Genomic DNA, 20,463 nt, shown 5'->3' with positions numbered 1-20,463 from the left:
GTCCAATATCATGCGCATTCAAACTCTTTGAATGCTTTCTAGGATGCAGGCAGGATTTTTGAAGGGATGCGATCAACCAATCCACATACTTGCCCGTAATAGAAAATTGATACTAGTCTTCATCCATCGCTGCACAGTTCGTCCATTATCTGCTTGATTTTGATTCACACTCAATTCGACATAATGCTGATACTACTGTGACGGAAATGGATTCCATGTATACTTTCCTCTTTTAATTGGAAGTAACTGCACACTACCCTGAAGCAGCTCAATCTTTTCATTCAAAATTACCAAAGAATGTGCTTTGCATTAAATTGATCACATTCCATCGTATCAGAACAACGAATTCCAATTTTGGACAGAAACTCCAGCAGCTGCGTTTAGTATATCGTCCCAATCGTAATCGTAATTACCAAAATTTAGGCTATACATATAGCCAAGTAAAAGTTGATGTTGCGTAAAGTTATTGACGAGTTATCAAATGATTGAATGATGTGTAGGCCACCAAATCTCAATCTTCTGACAACTGCTTTAGAGCAGATATACATGCAATCAAACGGGTTTGAAAACTTTTCAATTTATTCTTTTGTTTTCATGAGAAACATTCACCTTTCTATTTTTCTTCTGTATTCCCGGGATCCCGGGAAATTTATTATTTATTTCCCGAATCCCGGGAAGCTGAAAACCGTCGGGAAATGGAAGCTCTAATTGGGACACCGGGCGGTTTTCCTCGTGTCGGCAGGGGTTCCTCCAGACGATTTCGTAGTACGGCTCAGATACGGATCGGAAACACACCGCGTTACGCGTGTGATGTTGTACTGTAGATCTTGTGTTGTTGGTTCATTTGACAGATGTTTTGTCTCGTCTTGGAGTCGTATCAAACCATCGTTGGGGTACGGTAGGCGGAAGAGGGCACTTCTGGGAATGATAAGAGAAAAGATAGGGGCATTTAAATTTGGATATTGATGGTTTTGAGGAACGTGTATATAAGGGACATGTAGAGAATATCGCGGCTTGCTAGTACATCTCGAACCGGGACATTGGGTGATCTTCCTCGGGCCCGAAGGGAATCGAATAGTTGAGATCTGGCAGAACAGTACTCAGCGCATGCCCAGACAACATGTTCGATTTCATGATAACCGTTGCCACAAGCGCAGATACCGCTATCCACGAGCCCAATACGCCGGAGATGTGCGTCCAGCGTGTAGTGATTGTACATGAGCCGAGACATCACGCGAATGAAATCCCGACCCACATCCATCCCCCTGAACCAAGGTTTCGTCGATACCTTAGGGATTATCGAATGTAGCCACCTTCCCAATTCACCATTGCTCCATGAAGTTTGCCAACTTTCGAGGGTTCTGTGATGAGTAATACTGAAAAATTCGCTGAAGCTAATTGGTCTTTCATATATGTCACCTTGTAAAGCGCCCGCCTTAGCTAAAGAGTCCGCTTCTTCATTACCTGGAATGGAGCAATGCGAGTGAACCCAAACTAAGGTATCTTGTATGATCTTACAGACAAAGCACGCAGGCGCTCCCAGATTTTCCCCAGAAAATATGGAATGTGCTTTCTAGGTTTCATTGAACGGAGAGCCTCGATTGAGCTGAGGCTATCCCAGACAATACGTAATGATCGGTGGGCACAGTATCAATGATCCCAAGGGTATACTGAATAGCAGCAAGTTCTGCGACGGAAACTGAAGCAGGATCATTGAGTTTGAATGGGGCGGTGAGGTTTTGATTGAATATACCGAAGCCAGTGGAGCCGTCGAAGCTTGACCCGTCGGTGTAAAACATCTTGTTGCAGTCGACTTCTTGAAATTTACTATGAAAGATGCTTGGGATCACTTGCGGACGTGTGTGATCCGGGATTCCACGAATCTCGTCTTTCATGGATGTGTCGAAGAATACAGTTGAATCAGAAGCATGAAGGAGATTGACACGGTTGGGATAGTATGAAGAAAAATTGATATTTTGTGCCATGTAATCGAAGTACAAGGACATAAATCGGGTTTGAGAATTGAGATCGACAAGCTTTTCGAAATTTGCAATTACTAACGGGTTCAAGATATCGCATCGGAAGAGCAATCGATATGAGAGGTCCCAAAATCGAGTTTTCAGCGGAAGAACGCCCGCCAGCACTTCTAAATTCATCGTATGTGTCGAGTGCATGCAACCCAAAGCAAGTCGAACCAGACCCCGAGATATTTGAAAGTTGAAACCTGAGCAATAGTTTGACCCATTAATTGAAGCTGTAGTTGCGCTGGTTCATGCTTCCTTGAAAATACGACTAGCTCAGTTTTCTCTGTGGAGAACTCGATACCTAGCTGGAGGGCCCAAGCAGACAGATTGTCCAAGGTATCTTGCAATGGTCCTTGCAGATCAACGGCTTTGGGACCTGTAATAGAGACCACACCGTCATCTGCAAGCTGCCTTAGCGTGCAGGAATTGACAAGACATTCGTCAATGTCATTCACGTAAAAGTTATAGAGAAGGGGGCTTAGACATGAGCCCTGGGGAAGACCCATGTAGCTAATTCGTGATGTCGATAAATCACCATGCGAAAAATGCATGTTTTTCAGACAGCAAGTTTAGCAAAAAATTGTTTAGAGTCGGTGAAAGACCATGCTGGTGCAGCTTCTCAGAAAGAATTTTGATAGAAACTGAATCAAATGCCCCCTTTATATCTAGGTAAACTGATGCCATCTGCTCTTTGCTAGCATAAGCCATTTGAATTTCTGTTGAGAGCAACGCAAGACAATCGTTCGTCCCTTTGCCTTTGCGGAAGCCAAATTGTGTATCTGACAGTAAGCCATTTGCTTCAACCCAATTGTCGAGGCGAAACAAGATCATTTTCTCGAACAACTTTCGGATACAGGACAGCATCGCAATCGGTCGATACGAGTTGTGGTCGGAGGCTGGTTTTCCTGGTTTTTGAATGGCGATGACCTTCACTTGCCTCCAGTCATGAGGGACAATATTACCCTCAAGAAACTTATTAAATAAATTCAACAAGCGTCTCTTGGCAGAGTCTGGCAGATTCTTCAACAAGTTAAATTTGATTCTATCTGGCCCTGGGGCTTTATTGTTACATGATAAGAGAGCAAGTGAGATCTCCACCATCGAAAACGGTGTTTCGTTCGCGTTATTGCGAGGGGACGCGGCGCGGTAGATCTTCTGTGCCGGGGCGGAATCCGGACAAACCTTCTTGGCAAAATCGAATATCCAACGGTTTGAGTATTCCACGCTCTCATTAGTACTGTTTCGGTTTCGTAAGCGCCGGGCCGTACTCCAAAGAGTGCTCATCGATGTTTCTTTCGTTAGTCCGTCGACGAACCGGCGCCAGTAGCTACGTTTTTTGGCTTTTATCAAACTCTTCATGCGCGTTTTCGCCATCGCGTACTGTCGGTAGCTAGCTGGCAGCCCGTCGTCCCGGAAGGTCTTATACGCAGCGGCCTTCTCCGCGTACACGTCTGAGCACTCTTTGTCCCACCATGGATTGGGAGGACGCCCGCGTGAATTCGCGTCTGGTACGCGTTTAGTCTGAGCTTGAATCGCAGTAGCGAGAATCAAGCCAGCCAGGAACCCGTACTCTTCCTCCGGAGGAAGCTCTTGAGTGCACTCGATTTTGTCGGATATCGCGGACGCGTAGCTCTTCCAATCAATATTTCGTGTGAGGTCATACGAAACATTGATTGTATTCGATGGCCCTGAACCGTTAGCAATATTAATTACGATTGGCAGATGGTCGCTGCCGTGGGGATCAGAGACTACCTTCCACATGCAATCTAACCGCAGCAATGTCGAGCAGAGGGACAGGTCTAAGACACTCGGACGTGTCCTTTCACCCGTATTCAAAATGGTCATATTGAAGTTGTCGCAAAGCTCATGGAGTAGGGTATTTCGATTATCGTCATGAAGGTAACCCCATGCCGTGCCGTGGGAATTGAAGTCACCTAAAACTAGCCTCGGTGCGGGGTGGAGTTCCGCAATATCGCAAAGCCGTCGGTGGCTAACTGAGGCTCTAGGGGGGATGTAGGTGGAAGCGATGCAAAGGTCTTTGCCTTTAATTCTGGTTTGGCAAGCGACAACTTCAATGCCTGGTGTCGAGGGGAGGTCGATCCGATTGAAAGAATAGCACTTTTCGATCCCCAAAAATACTCCTCCGTAAGAGTCTTCTCGATCCAAGCGAATAATATTAAAATCGTGGAAGTATAGGGTTATTTCTTAAGTGAGCCATGTCTCGCATAGGGCAAATGCATCGCATTTCAAATTATTTAGTAAGATTTTAAACGAATCGATTTTCGGGATAATGCTTCTGCAATTCCACTGTAGAACAGTGATTAAATCCGTGACATCGTTTGATGAATTAGCCATCGAAGGATACAATCGCTGAAAGGAGGGGCCTTTTCGCAGTGAACTGCATCAAAAATGTTTTTACTGCGGGGAGAAAGCTTATCAAGATACTTTTAAGGGAGTCAGAAATGTTTAACGCTGTAAGAGTACGGTCCACAATGTCAGAGAAATTTATTAAGCCAACGCTGTATTCTTACTCTGGCTGAGATATGGGAACACTTGGGGTTTTTGATGTTCCTGGAAGTGCTGGGAACTCTGGCCTTTACGACGAAGCTTGGAAGAGGAAATGTTCTTCCTTTTTCTACTACTTCTAGGCACAGCAGAAGATGTTCCCTCCTGGGGTTCATCACAGTCGCCTTCGTCAGTAGACAAGTTGGTAAAGATGTTCGTAGAGACAGGTGGCGTAGCTATCTTAAGCATTTCTGCAAAAGATCGCTTAGAGCGCCCCTGAAGGGAACGCCTTAGATTTTCCTCGCGCTGTTTGTACGCGGGACATGAAGGGAGATCATGTGGGTTTCCCCCACAGTAGAGACACTTTTCGACATCTCTACCACAGGAATCATCCGCATGATTTCCACCGCATTTCCCACAACGAGTTGCTGCAATGGGAGGCTGTGTGTCCCAATTGTTTGCAATTAGTACAGTTCATGACCCACGGCACAAAGAGGCGAACAGGTAGACGAACCTTGTCAAAGAGGAGGTAATTGGGCAGGGCAGAGCCGGCGAAGGTCACCCGATAAGAGTCTGAGTTGACGTATATTTTTTGCCGTCAGCTGCGACTGATGCTGAATGCAAACGTTTGCATTCCAGTATCTTCACTGGCTTAAGCATGGGGTCTTTGAAACAGCCAGTCCCATATTTTAGCAGGTCCTCGCAATTCAGACTCGAATCGGAAACGACCCCACTGACTTCAACCCTGCTAGCTGGAATATACACTCTGTACTCCCTCGTAAAGGGCTCGTAGCCAGCAATATCGTTTGCCTGAGTTGAACTGTTAACCACCACCCGAAGCTTATCAGGGCGAATTTTCGATATTTCTGTCACGGCCGAATACCGATCCGTCAGAACTCGAGAAATCTGCAACAGATTCAAACATTTTTTTTTCTTTGGTCCGAAAGAAGATCACAAATGGCCCGGTGGCCGAGCTCGGATATACCTTGAGCCGGGGAGCCGATTTTATTTCGACGTCTATCTCACCTTGAGATGAACCGCCGTCAGGGGAAGTCATTTTTGCACGGGCCTATTGCCCAGTGCACGTTATTAAGACAACCAAGAAGGGGAAACGAAAACTAATACTTAGCTTGTGTAGGTAACGGTATCCAGACGGCTTACTAGAAGAACACTGCTTCACTTCACTGACCGGCTAACGGTACTCAGAAACAGAAACACAAAAGAAGGGAAAAATACTTAAACCTCAACTAGGCGTAGAGTGTGCGAATAACCTTGAACGCGGATTAACACTATTTGTCGCTATAGAGTGTACGGACCGATGACAAAAGACTTCCATCTCGACTGAGTGCTCGATAACGAATGAATTCCCAAATTTTAAAAGGATTAGGAGTTTGCCCAGAGACACAAAGAGTGTTTCCGTTTTTTTGGCGCTAGCTTAGTCCTGCCACTAAGTTAGTATCGGATTTTGATGAGAAGTCTGTTGAAACACAAATTCCATAACTAATGTAGTTCTCAACCCGCAATGATAGTTTTAAACAATTTTCTTCTAAGTTCAGGGAAAATCGTTTTTGCCAAAATTGTTCTCCACTAAGTATAAATATAGCATGTTTTTACATTTCTTAGAAAAAAAATGTATAGAATTTGCTCAAACTTTCAAGATTTTTTCCGAGGCCCGAAGGGCTGAGTCTTATATACCAATCGACTCAGCTCGACGATTTGGGACAATGTCTGTGTGTGTATGTAACGGACAAACTCTCATTCGTGTTTCTCAGCAATGGCTGAACCGATCTTATCCAAACCAATTGCAAATGAAACCCCTAGCACCCAGACAGAACGGTATTAATTTGTTTTTAATTCTGATGTTTAGTTCCTAAGATATGGATGCTTGAATATCCAAAAAAGGAACTTTTTGCGTTTTTTTGAAATTACTGTCGAAATTTACAACATATAGTTTGTTGAAATCGGACTATTAGCGAATGGGATATTAAACATTAAATACGGATGACGGATTCTTGCCGTTTCCCAATGTCTAGAAATAATACCAAAAACATGATATTGTCTATTACCGCCAAAACGGCTAAGTTGGGGTCAATAGCATCTTCGGAGAAGTTACTGTATTTAAGAAGCTTTTTCTTTTGACATTATGTTTTCACCGATTAACCCCCCTTTAAGTGAGATATTTTCAGTAATTTTTTTAAGTGATTATATTTAGATAATGTCTTCTGCAAATTTATAGCTCTTTCTTTTGCGAACAACTTTGCCGAAGACACTAAGTGTCTGTATTGTATGCTTTAAAAGTTATAGCGGGTTATTTATCGCTCAACATAGTAATGATCCGTTTTAATATACCAGCCAAAATTTATTTCGATAAATCGGAAAAGGATAATATCATGGCATGTTTTCTATTCCATTTTCTACCTAACACCGCTTGGATTAAGCACCAAACAATTTCAAGTTATCCTATTGTGTCTTGATCACTTATCAATGTGCAATCTTTCATTTGCCAGTACCTTCTGACAGCTAATTTTCCAACTTATGACCCTTTGATCGACCTAAATATATCTCAGAAACCGCGAACCGAAATAAATGACTTCAAGTAAGTGGAAACAAAGTCATTATAAACTCGACCACACGAAACTTCTTCGAATACTGTCTACTTAAGGATAATTTTTGAGGATATATTTTTTCTTTTTCTTCGAATTACACCAACTACACCATTTTTGGTAGTTTGTTAAAAGAATAATTTCACGCTTTCTTTCAAAATTTGACGAACCTTCTTCGATTCGTTCATTTGTTTGGGTAGTTAAAAAAGTGTCTCAAATTAACCCTCTAGCGCCCAATTTTTTTTTTGACTTGAAAAAACTTTTGTAGGTGGGCTTCGCGATAAGAAAAACGAAAATAATGTTGATAATTCTTGTAAGTAATGGATTTTTCATTAAAGCCTTAAAATAAGTAGGCCGCCTAGAGGCGGTGTTGGGCACCTGGGCGAATAAAAAGCAAAAACTTTTTTTCTTCTATTTTCTTCAACATAAGCAAATATAGATGGTTGCATATACTTTGGACTCTGTCAGAACGCAAATTACATAAACTATAAGTAGTATTTCTCTAGTGCTTTGGTTGTTTAATTATTGACTTCTAATTTTTAGTTGGGGAGTCCAGGGTCTGCTGGCGATGGTTTCACTTACCACATGTTTCACTCACACATGTTTTATCTTTTGAATTTAAGAAGATCGTGTAAAAGAGAATGCGTTGCATAAAAGAGCAGACTTATGGCTGCATCACAAAATTTTAAATATGTGACGCGGAAATCTCGCCAACTTACGACTATACGCACAATGATGTTTTTATCGTCCTTAGCGCCGCCTAATGGGTAAGTTCTAAACTAATCTGTTCACCGTAAGGCAGAGCTCGACAGGGGTGGCGTATAGCGTGGATAGTATGGGTAGTACTACCCGCTCGAAAATAACCAAGTGGGTAATTTTACACACTCGAAATTTTGGACCTTTTCATAAATTTGAAATCTGCCACGTATATATCTTGGGCACACATTTGAAAATATCAATGTAAGACAATTCCATTTGCACAAACACACCGTAAGTGATTTAATGTAAATGTAATGCAAGCGCGTGTATTGCGAAAATGACACAAATCCCTATTCCATTACCCTCTCCTATTACCCACTCAGGCTAAAATTGTGACGCCGGCCCTGGAACTCGACCTGCCGGCGAATATTACCAAAGACATAATTGTTGCAAATTACCATGATATCAAGATGCAGTATTTAAAATATATGCTTGCTCACTATCGTCATCTGACGGATCTATTCAAATTTAATCTATCCATAATCGAGTAGCCCTTGAACTTTGCCAAAAGCGCAATCGTAAGACATTTGAGATATATCACAATCCACCACATGCTGAAAGAATCTACGCTGACTAGCGCCGCATAGTGAGAGTATTCTAAACTAAAATGTTACCGTTGGGTAATACTTGACCACTCGAGTAACTTTGTTGAAGACACCACCCTTCGAAACTGCTTCAATGTTAAGATGCAGATATTGAAAGGAAAAATGCGTGATCACTAGTGTCACCTGGCGGGTAAATCCAAAATATTATTTACATTGTTAAACAGCACTTGTCCTCCTGGAGAGCTTTACCGAAAACAGCGTTTTCCTAAATTATCAGACTTTAGAAATAGATCTATAATGTTAAGAAAGTTTCATTCTAGTAGGACAGAGCTCGACCTGCCTATGAATATTGCCAAAGACACCAACCTTCAAAATAATCATGATCTCGAGATTTGAAATTTGATTTGAAAAAAAAGTTATGCTCACTAGCGCCGCCTAGCGGGTTCATTCCAGTTTAATCAATCCATAATCGAGTAACCTTTGACCTCCTCGAGAACTTTGCCGAAAACACCATCTTTCCAAGTTATTAGACTTTTGAGATATGCGATATGAGATATTCTACCATATGCTGAAAGCTTCTACGATCACTAGCGCTGCATAGTGAGAGTATTCCAAACTAATCTGCTACCGTTGGGTAGTCCTCGACCTCTTGAGCAATTTTGCTGAAGACATTACTACTCTATCTACTCACGATGTTGAGATATAGAATTATTTTAACATGTGTCGATTATTTGCATTAGAACTACCACCGCCTGGTGGGGCAATCGCGAGTTATACTTTCTACCACCCAGAAGCTCTGGACTTCTTTTACACATTCCCCGAAGACACCACCTTTCAAAATAATCAGGGTCTTGATATATTTGACAATAAACCCAATTAACCCATTCATGCCCATCTTGTTTGTAGACAACAACGTTTTTAAACAACTATAACTTTTGATTGTGGCGAGATTTACTCACAAAAACAAGTAAGGCTCATTAATGTGATTATTCCCCTTAATTTGAGTATTAAAGTTACAAGGATCAGCTCTAGAACTGATGTTATTGCAATTAGTCTGATTCAGGCATTGTAATTCTCTCTCACTCACGCGAGAAGAAGCTTATCCGAGGTCCAACTTTTCCGAGATAAGATGAGTCGCAAAATTCTCCGTCTCCACAAATAGCGTGAGAATGATCTTCCGGATAAAATTTATTTGACTTTTTCCTTCTCACCGGAGAAGGTGATAAAATTTTAATTTTGTGGAAATCAATTAAAACTTCAAAAAATACACTTAATTACAAAGAAAAGCGGCGAAGAAATATGATAGACTTGTTTTTTCGTGTTTTGGAATAACGACAGGAAAGCAGCGAACGAATGAAGAATACCGTGACAAACTCATTCTCTCATTCTCCGGCTGTTTTATTTATCCGGAGAAATAACACGTTGTATATATCCGGAGAAGTTGTGTGAGTGCCAATAACTTTTCGTGTGAAGATGTGAGTTTTTATTGTCGCAGTAGCAAGCTATCCGGGCGCATTTACTCATATGAGCGATAAATGCAATGCCTGGTCTGATTGGATTCCGATGGAGCAGTGCTGCCAGGGACAGTTTACGTTGACGACGGGAAATGATTTTTTCATATATCTTTGTTATGATGCAATATTATTGAAAACTGATAAAATTTACCAATTTAGACTGTCGTTGGCTACGTTTTCCACGTAATTGGACTATTGTAATTATTCTAGGGGAATTATATTGAGCATCAGAAGGTAAAATCGACCAGCTTCTAGCACTGCCATGGAAGCACCTATCTTTATGAAAATAGGCTTTTCGTGTTTCTTGACCCCAGCGTTTTCAAGGAAAAATAGTTTTGAAACCCTACATGCATTAGAAAAAGGTTGGGCATGAAAGGGTTAATGATAGTCGAATTTACGACGAGAGGTTCGATTTATTTACTCTTTCTTCATAGCGTCCCTGGCGGCATAGTTCTCAATTATTTGGACACCGTATAACTCTAAGTTGTAGACCCAAGTGATTACAACAATTTTGCCAAAGAAAGTATGACGCAGACGAAATAATCGGCCACCGCCTCAAATAGTCGAAATCCGATAAGCTATGGGTGTTAAAGTGGGACATGGTTATACATAAAAAAAAAATTTCGCTCCGAGTAACTTTTTGGGTTCCATTTAGCTCCCAGAACAACTCTGCCAAATTTTTAGTTCGATCGGTGAAACTATATTTTAGCGCCCACGGTTTAAAGTTTACATGGGATTTCGTATGAGGAAAACGTCTTTTACAAATTAATTCTTCCAAGAGTCGCCCGTTACCTCCTAAAAATAAATAGATGTCTGACTTTTATAGGAAATTTGTCAAGGAAACAAAGTCTATAAGACCGCGAAACGATCTGATGCTTATGGAAAAAGTTATTAAGTAAAAACCGATTGATGTCCTGAAGATTGATGAAAATCTCACTTTTCATGGCATCACTGTATGGGTATCCTACAACGCGGATTCCTTTTTCACGCCCCCAGTTAATCGCGTAGTAGGAGACCCGACTGTATATCGATGACTATAGACCATACCGTAAAATGAGGGAACATTGGTCACCTTTACAAAAGTTTTTAGAATAGGTACGTTTTATAATTTTTTTCAAAGTAATCGAAAATGTTTAAAACTTGGTAGAGTACCATGCTTCCGACCCGTCCCTGCTTAACGGTGAAATATCGTTCAATATAAATAAAGGGTGAACTACCGATATAAATAAAACGATAGACGGACCGGTTTCCATCAATTTCGAGGAATACCTTCCAATATTTGAATTTTACACATGCAAATAACATGACCGGGATTTTTCTTCACAAAAATATTTAAAAATACTGAAAAGTGTCACAATTTTGTTTGCCAAAACGATGTTGACAACTTAATATTAGGATTTCAAAGTATTGATCATCAAATATACTTGTAACACAATTATTTTGAACCTATCTGACTATGTCACTGATTATATAGTGAAATTGAACACCACAGTGCATTCTTTAAGAAAGATTCGAAATTCTATGTAGATTGTGATAGTTAAGTGAAAATTGGCTTTGAAATTGAAATTACGCATAGCTGGACAACACTATCAATGATACTTTTGTAGCTGCAAGCAAATGTCTCCAAGCCGCTGGCCACTTGTTGCTTCCCTTAGCCCGGCCAGTCTAATTGGACCCCCAGGGAAAAGACAAACTTTGCTAAGCTGATTTGTCAATCATTCCGTTTATTTACTTGTTGCTAGCTAAAGTAGCTAGATAGCAGGCTAGTATGATAAACCAGCCAACTTTCATTCATTCACCTTTCGCGCGCGTTCTTCCGCTTAACCGGTGCGGTATTATTACTCACCCAGAACGGAATGAGTCCCTGCTTGATGTCTTCCTTGATGGCTTCCTCCAAGGCGCGACCACCCAGACTGAGATTCTCGTCTGCTTCGATATATCGCATTCGCACCAATCCGATTATGGCTGCCTTCTCGACGCTTGAGTGAGCCTGATCCGAGCAGTACGCGACAAGGCGGGCGTTGATTTCTGCATCTTGCTGACCGGGCGTATGCTCGTGAAATCTTTTTATAGCCACCGTACGTCCTGCTAGCAGACAGACCAGAGTTGCCTCACTGGCAGTCGTTTGAATCACACCGCCACCCCTACTGATGCTCGGAATGTGCAGAAACGCATCCGGCAGGCCAATCATTTTGCCCAACCAGTTCATCACGATTGACTCCAGCTCGGTACACGCCGGGGACGAGGCCTATGAAACGATAAGGAAACAAAATTGAATTCATTTTATTAGCACATGCAAAATCCTACCCATAATCTGGGTGTGAATCAATTGTCAGCATGGTTATTGCTTACCCAAGTAAATCCGAGGCAATTTATAGCATCCGCGAGCATATCACCCAGCAGCGAGGGGAAAGAGTTAAGCGCCGGAAAGTAGGCATGCATATGGGGACTTTGCCAGTGCGTTACGCCCGGCATTATTACCCGCTCGACGTCATCGATGATCGTTTGCCAGGGTTCACCATCGAGGGGGGCCGAATCGGGAAGCAGGTCGCGCATGTAGCCTGGCTTTACGTCTGGCAGGACTCGCCTCTCGCGGATGTTCTGCAGGTAGTCGGCGATGTAGTCAACCATTTCTTTGCCTGATACAAAGATAAGCGGAAAATGAAATTAAACCAATTAGCTCTATTAATATTACTTTGTATGTAGGCAATTAATAAAATGAAGACGAGGAAAAAGTACCGTAAACCTATGATTATCGGATGTTAATATTCTGATCACTAGAAACTTTTAGGGTAGCTGTCTTAATTAGCCTGAATGGTCCATCGAATTATTTATATGTCAAATGAAGTCTGACTCTGAATTGATAAAATAATGATTCGTAATTATTTCGAACTATTTCAAGCCTCAATTTTAATTTTTTTATAATCAATGCTTCTATGTGTTTATATGATACAAACTCTTCGTTAATTGATAAACCACTGTAATAAAACTAATTTAGCAGTTGAAGATTCTTTAATTTACATTGCACATGAATTATACGAATTTTGGTCATTCGATTTTTTCAGTATGTGTGTAACTGTGGTCTTATTCATCATAGCGCCGCTATTCGTCCCATCCATTTGAGAACATTAGTTAGAGCAGTGTGTGCTATATGTATTTAACGCATTAAACTAAATAGTAGGATTAATAAGGGTGCGTCGTACACGACTTTTCACTTTACTCAAACGCGAGTATTTTACATTTTCCAGGCCAGATTTTTTATTAAATTACTTTTTAGGAACGAAGCAAAGATGCTGACAACTATTTAAGCGCAATCCAGTGACAGTTAGCCGAGTGTTCAACAAAATTTTGTGACAACCTGGTACTAATGGGCTGAATAAGGGTTCGTCTACCCTACATCTAAATACTTTATGAAAATCCAAATTGACACCTTTTTAATAATGAGTAATTTTGTTTGCCTTTCTCTTTTTGTGAGTAGATTAATGATCTGAGCTGTTTGTTCTGGGGATAGAATAAGGCTTCTTTTATACACTATAAAAGAAACTTTACATTTCTGTGCACAATTCAACCGTCAGAAGCAGTTCAAAAAGCGTTCTACAATTTTCTAACATATTAAGGACAAAATTACCACCTTTCCAATGCTATCAAAAATATCCATTTTCGTTTGCTTCCTTTTGCGTTATTAATATTTGAAAAGGGCGTATTTTTCCGAGAAAATCATGTATAACCTTTGAACCAGACAACATAAAAACTTTCTTTTTACTTTTTAAATTCATTAAATGAGTACAATGAATAATATAAATTATATTAATAAAATACATAAATCAAATTACATTAGCTCATTAAATGACAAATTTGGCAACATTTAAAAATAGTTATAAAATTAATTGAACAAATTAAATTACCTCAAACTAACAAATTGAATGAAATAAATAATTGAAATGACTGATTAGGAAATGAATAAAATTGAATAAATGAACAAAATGAATCAAATTAATCATTTGAATCAAATGAATTAAATGAATCAAAGGCTCCGAATGAATCAAATGAATCAAATGAACCAATTGCAACAAATGAATCAAATGGATAGAATGAATTTAATGAATACAATGAATGAAATGGATAAAATGAATAAATAGAACAAACGAATCAAATAAACAAAACGGATAGAATTGATAAAGTGAATAAACAGTAGAAGAAAATGAATTGATTGAAGTGAAAAAAATTGTGTCAAATAAATAATTTGGACGAAATGAATAAATCTGAAAAATTATTAAAATGAAGAAACTGAAAACACAGCACATAAATTGGAAAAAAACCGAATAGAATGCATAGAATGAAAACAATGAATAAAATAAGTTAAATAAATGATACGAATAAAATGAATGAAAAAAATAAACTGATCAGAGTGAATCCAAATAATAAAACGAAAAAATAGATTAATTGAACCCAAATGAACAAAATGAATAAAAAGAATGCTGAATGAAATAAGGATCATTCCACGCGAAGTGATCAAGACACGTGTAATCGACCTTCACGGATTTGAACCAAATTTTGAGGAATTGTTCATCTAGGGCCAATATATAAAAACCCAGATTTTTGTGACAATTGAACCACCCTTCGGGTCATGGAAGCACCCCCCCGTTTTGGCAAATTACCAAAACCCTTGATTTTCTTTTGATCATATCCCCGGTTCTATTTACTCCAGAATCAAACCACAAGATGGCTTTTGAAGAAAATTGTTCAAGGAGTCTAGAAAAAATATTATTTTTTGCCGACAGTGCTGCCAACTTTACGATTTTTTCAGTTAAATATTGAAAGTTAATTTTTCTCCCAATACATATATTTTGATTTTGAAAATTTTGATGCCGAGATTGGGTTTCACAGGAAGAGCATGGTGGTGAATGATTTCAAATTGATCGTTTCGTGAAATGATTTTTCCCATGCCTGAGTAAGAGTAAGTGAGAATGAGAAAGAGGCGGCGTGTGAGAAATGGCAAATGATGTTTAGTGCCGCGACCTTGTACTTATAGGTATATTATGCGATATATGTATTTCTTTACACCCTTATTGTAAATAACGTAACAAGTAAGTTTTGCACCATGACCTGTATAACTTAAATCTTGCGAAAGAAGCCAAATTTTCGCTAGAATTTCGGGATTCAAAAATACAGTTGCTCTCGGTGATGATACGAATATAATTATATGAGAAATCTTTTATCTCACTACTAGGTGAATTACTCGGAGATCTACGAATTAATATACCCTCCAAAATACTAGTGAAAATTCAGCTTCTTTTGCAAGATTCAGTATATACTGGTCATGGCGCAAACATTATCAATTGCATTATTGATAATAAGGATAACCATCATTTCCCATTCCTAACAAGCCCCCTCCCCTCTCACTCTCTCTATATTCGTGCTCGTGGCAACTGTCACGACTCACATTCATCTAGCAATTCCTAATTTTTTTATAAATTTTGTAGTAAAATCTTCTGCTAATCTGAAATAACTTTTTATGTCCAAACTAATTTTATATTTGCGAGCTAATTGTGTAGCTTGGAGCAGACAACACTATTTTTTGTCTGCTGTTACCCTATAATTAGTTTTTTTGAAATTTTAATATTACACCCTACTTGACAAAGACAATATTTGTAGTTCTAGGAATAATTGCAAAATGTTTCTAAAATTTTGTCACCCTCAAGATGTAGGGAACTTCACTCGAAACGTTGCACTATGGGTAAGCAGGTGACCAAACATCGAAAACTACATTAACTCCAATTTAATTCAGTTCTATTCAGAGCTTTTATATACACTATAATTAAGGAAATTCATAGCTATCTCAGGAAAATATTTAAGTTAAGGAAGGGTAATATTTTTGCTAATTTTTGTTGAAAATTTGCTTTAGGCGAAATAATCAATTTTTTTGTACATTATAGTGCATAATTTCAATAACATTCTGTAACTTTTCTGTGCAAAAATATCGACAAACGACTAGGTGACGAAGCTTTTTGTAGAACGTTTCTGGAAAAATAACGATTTGCGGTGTTAACTGCCATTCAAAAACTACTAACCGATTTATTTCAAACTATGTAAAAAATACCTAACCCCAACGTTGAGTATTCGAAAGTATTTTTCAATTAAAGGATTTTTTACTCATTTGAAATAAAAATTGCTAAATCCCGTCTCTGTATGAGTAAAAAAAAAACATTTATTTGAAAAATTATGTCAGCTTTCGAATGGTAATCGAAATGAGTGAACAAAGGAAAGATTCTACTTCGGTCATAGTGGTGATGGACTTTAGCGGTATCTCAATCCGGTCATCTGTTCGGGAAGTGGAACAATTGTTATGAAAACAAATGAATAGCGACCTTGGAATGGTCACGACGATTCAATTCCAACACGTGAAAGACGTTGTTCTTGTGTCGTTTCAAGCATTGCCGACGCAACACGCTTCATCGAAAACAATAATTTTAGACATGTGATCGAACACGAGAACGTCAAATACACGTTCCCCGCATACTACCCATAAAAGCATAAGAGTCCCATATGGAAAAACAGCAAGCCGAGAAAAATTCTGTTCAAGATTTACATTTTCATTGAGCCTTATGAATAGGACAACCATGTTTTGATATTTTTTCGATATTTTCTAAAACAAACCTGGTAAACTTATATGTGCATTGAGATTCAGTGGTGATACAGAATACAATCCAACAGATAACTCGATTTCGACAAAAATCCATATTGGACTCTTAATGCTTTTATGGGCAGTATACCTCGATGACAAAGCAACCAATGTACGCATACACGATCTATCGAAGGACACTACGTTCCAATACATTAAAACGCATACGGCACAGTATGGAGATGTGATTTAGGGGAAACAGGTATACTGGAAGAATTTCTTTCGTGGCATCGACAATAGAGTTTGTTTGGTGCGAATGCGTTTAAAAAGCCTATACCAGCATACGTCAAGCTAGCACAAGCTACAAATTGTTACGTGCAAATACTGCCACCAAACTGTGCATTACGGAAAGTCAAGTCGTCGTTGTTGTGCTATCTTATGACAAGCGCCATTTTGCACATTTCGAGAAAAACGATTTTTAAAGTTTGAGATTGAATATCTTGAAACTTATGAATGGTATAAACAATCCAAAGAAGACAATTGATGCTTCTATCTATTCTCTGTTAACCTCTCAAATATTACGAAGATCGGTTGACTATGTTGCGAGTTTTTACTATGAATGTAAACAAAAGTCGCACTCACACGTGTCATAGACGTGTATTGATGACAAAATTTGTATGACGTGTCATAATCGTGCATGGAAAATTTTACATAGAAAAAAATCATCAATTTTTAATTTTGATTCATATATTTGGTTTCATTTGGTCTATAAACAATTGGGGAAATGCATTTTAAAGGAAATGAGTCAGGAAATCTAGAAAAAATAGTTATTTTTGGTTACAGTGTTGCCAAATATGCTATATTTCCAGTTTAAAACATAAACTGTATTTTTCTCACAACTCATGTTTTTTTTTTCTCAAAATTTTTATGCCATTGTGTTCCTCTGACATTTTTACACATAAAAACATCTAAAACATCCAATATAACTTGAGCAAATCCCTAGATACAGTGATTTGAAACAAAAAACTCATGATTTCTCATCGTGTTTCTCGCTATATCTACGTAACCATGTAGAATTTCAAAATTTTGAAAACGCCACTTTGTATAGATTTTTCAGACAAGTAATGTCGCATATCTAACTCAGTTTACCCCAAAATGGTGTTTGTCATAAGATAGCACAACAGCGACAATGTGCAGAGACAGCAACGGAAAATAAAATTGCATCTGAAAGTAATCAACATTCAGCATCCATGCCTTCAACACCATCAGTAGAACCTCAAATTTGCACTCAACCTGAACAACCTACTCAACAACCAACAAAAAGCCAACCAACAACAGACACATCCAGTACTGTAAAACCAACATCCAGTGATTACAAGACTACAACAACCAAAGAAGGAATAAAACTTACTTCAAACGGAACACACAGCTACCTTGTAAAAACTAATGACAGCGATAACAAAATGGAAGAAGACATCTGCTAAAGATTCCTCGCCGAGGAAAAAATACTCCATGCGCAATGGTAAATTGCGCGCGCGAGGTTTAAAGGACCATCATTAGATTAGTGTTTTTACCCGGAGGCCCGAGTTTCATGTACCATTCGACTCAGTTAGTCGAAATTGACAAATGTCTGGATGTGTGTATGTGTGTGTGAGTTTTCAAATCTCACTCACTTTTCTCAGAGATGGCTGAACCGAATCGCTATAGAATTTTTTCTCGATCGGACTTCCGGTTCCGGAGTTACGGGTTGAAGAGTGCGGTCACCCAGCAAATTCCCATATAAAATGGTAACACCATGATGTCCAAATGGTGTAATACATATCAAAAAGGGTGCAAAATAACTCGGATTTTCGGGTCTAGATCACTAAAGATCATTCTAAGCAGCTTTGACCACATTGGCCACCTAAGACGGTTCTTGATGCCACCAGGTACTTTCCAAGTTCGTAAGTTAATCTCACACCTTTTTCTTGAGGAATTCTTGACCGATTTTTATAAAGTTGGTTTCAAATGAAAGATACAATACTCCCATGGACTGTTATTGAATTTCATTCGTGTCTGACATTGGGTTCCGGAGTTAAAGGTTTGTTATTGCGACCACATAGGAATTTCCCATATATATATATATATATATATATATATATATATATATATATATATATATATATATATATATATATATATATATATATATATATATATATATATATATATATATATATATATATATATATATATATATATATATATATATATATATATATATATATATATATATATATATATATATATATATATATATATATATATATATATATATATATACAGGGTGTTTGGTTCATGAGTAAGAATCTCTCACGGGGTGATTTACTGTCATATTTGGAGCAAATAATCGTTCTACACATACCATCAAATCTCAACCGTTACAGAGTTATTGAACTTTTTGTGTAAAGAACTTGTTTATCTTAAAACACCTCTAACTCAAAAAGTATACCTCGTATTCTAAATCTTTTAGTGCCATTGGAAAGGTGAGAAAATTTTCTATTGAATAATGTTCTCATACCTTCCAGGTAATTAGTTTAACTTGCCTTTTAGTTGTAAAGTAGTTAAAAGTTAGCGTTTTTGAAGAGGTTTTTTTTAATTTTCTCAAAATAATGAATTATGACTATAGCAATATCTATTATCCAAAAGTTGGGTTTGAGGATGATTCATAATTTGTTCTTCAACATAATATTCCTATCTCTTCTCGTTTCCTTGTAATTTGACTTCTAAATTTTTCCTGTAATTGACTTGAAAGTTCTTAAAAGACTCTAATTTAAAAAATATGCTTTATATCGCTATTATCAGGGTTTCATTGGAAAGCTGAGAAAATTTCCATTCGATGTATGTAGGGTAAGGTGGGGCAAATCCGACCGTTGGGTATACCCGACCCCCCTCTGTTACCGAAAATCAGAAGCACTACGCGAACTAATATCAATGGTGTCGTGTAGAGCATCGAAAATAATTATAATGGTGGCATGACAGCATTTTATTAATCTACATTGAGATGCTCAAGCGACAAAAAGTGTGTTTTTACAACTTTTTATTTGACTTTTGTGCATTATTGCGTACAGGATATTTCTGATTGTTAAAGTGATTGCATAAAAAATGTAAGTGGATTTAAATTCTTTGAATAAAGTCCTACAAAGTGTGTAGATGAATTTGGTTCAACTTTTTTCATAACTGTTTTTAATTGCACCGTAATGAAAAATGACGCGGTGGGGCAAATCCGACCTCTAAATAGTGGGGTAAATCCGACCGCTTTTTTTGCTAAGAAAATATTTATTTATCAAATTGAAATATATTTTTATTGTTATTTTAAATTACTCTTTTGAAAAATGGTTCATAATTACAAATGAAAGACACAAAAACGAGATGATTATAGTATTCGTCAAGCAATTGCTCCGATGCAAATGGGAATATCATTACGTGCTACTGCTCGTGATTTTAGCATTCCAAGATTGACATTGAACTCCATTTTCTTCATGTTACAATTCAATAACACAACATTAATTGATTTATCATTGAAAAACCATAAAATTTGGGTAATATCTGCGCTAAATCAACCAAAAACATAGGGGGTCGGGTTTACCCCACCATTTTTGAAAACAGCAAAAATGAACATTTTCGTTAAAAGCTTGTTTCTCAAAATATTCCCAAGATACGAATAAAACGCTGTATATAGAAAGTTGCCCAGGAGTCTAACCTTTAATTTGGTATACAAAACGACTTTATCCGATGTAAAATAAGCATTTTACAGCCAAAACCATTTACTAGGTCGGATTTACCCCACCTTACCCTATAGATATCTTTTAGTTAATGACTTTTTACTAGTAAAATAACTCAAAATTTGCG

At 38.2% G+C, this 20,463-nt stretch overlaps 1 protein-coding gene across 6 annotated transcripts in view; it reads right to left on the bottom strand.

Moving 5' to 3' along the window:
• The window catches only part of LOC131681640 (histidine decarboxylase), a 75,519-nt gene that overhangs the window by 22,353 nt on the left and 32,703 nt on the right, over nucleotides 1-20,463 (bottom strand). For all 6 annotated transcript variants that reach the window (XM_058962557.1, XM_058962559.1, XM_058962560.1 and 3 more), the window contains exons 3-4: nucleotides 12,303-12,589; nucleotides 11,797-12,198 (exon numbers count right to left, since the gene is read on the bottom strand). In XM_058962557.1, the coding sequence (XP_058818540.1) occupies nucleotides 11,797-12,198; nucleotides 12,303-12,589 (689 nt within the window). The remainder of the gene's footprint in view (nucleotides 1-11,796; nucleotides 12,199-12,302; nucleotides 12,590-20,463) is intronic.

Source organism: Topomyia yanbarensis, chromosome 2, assembly GCF_030247195.1.
Source record: "Topomyia yanbarensis strain Yona2022 chromosome 2, ASM3024719v1, whole genome shotgun sequence".
In the NCBI taxonomy this organism is placed as follows: Eukaryota; Metazoa; Arthropoda; class Insecta; order Diptera; family Culicidae; genus Topomyia; species Topomyia yanbarensis.
Note: the sequence above shows the minus strand (reverse complement) of the source record. Positions and strands in the feature narration are given on the sequence as shown.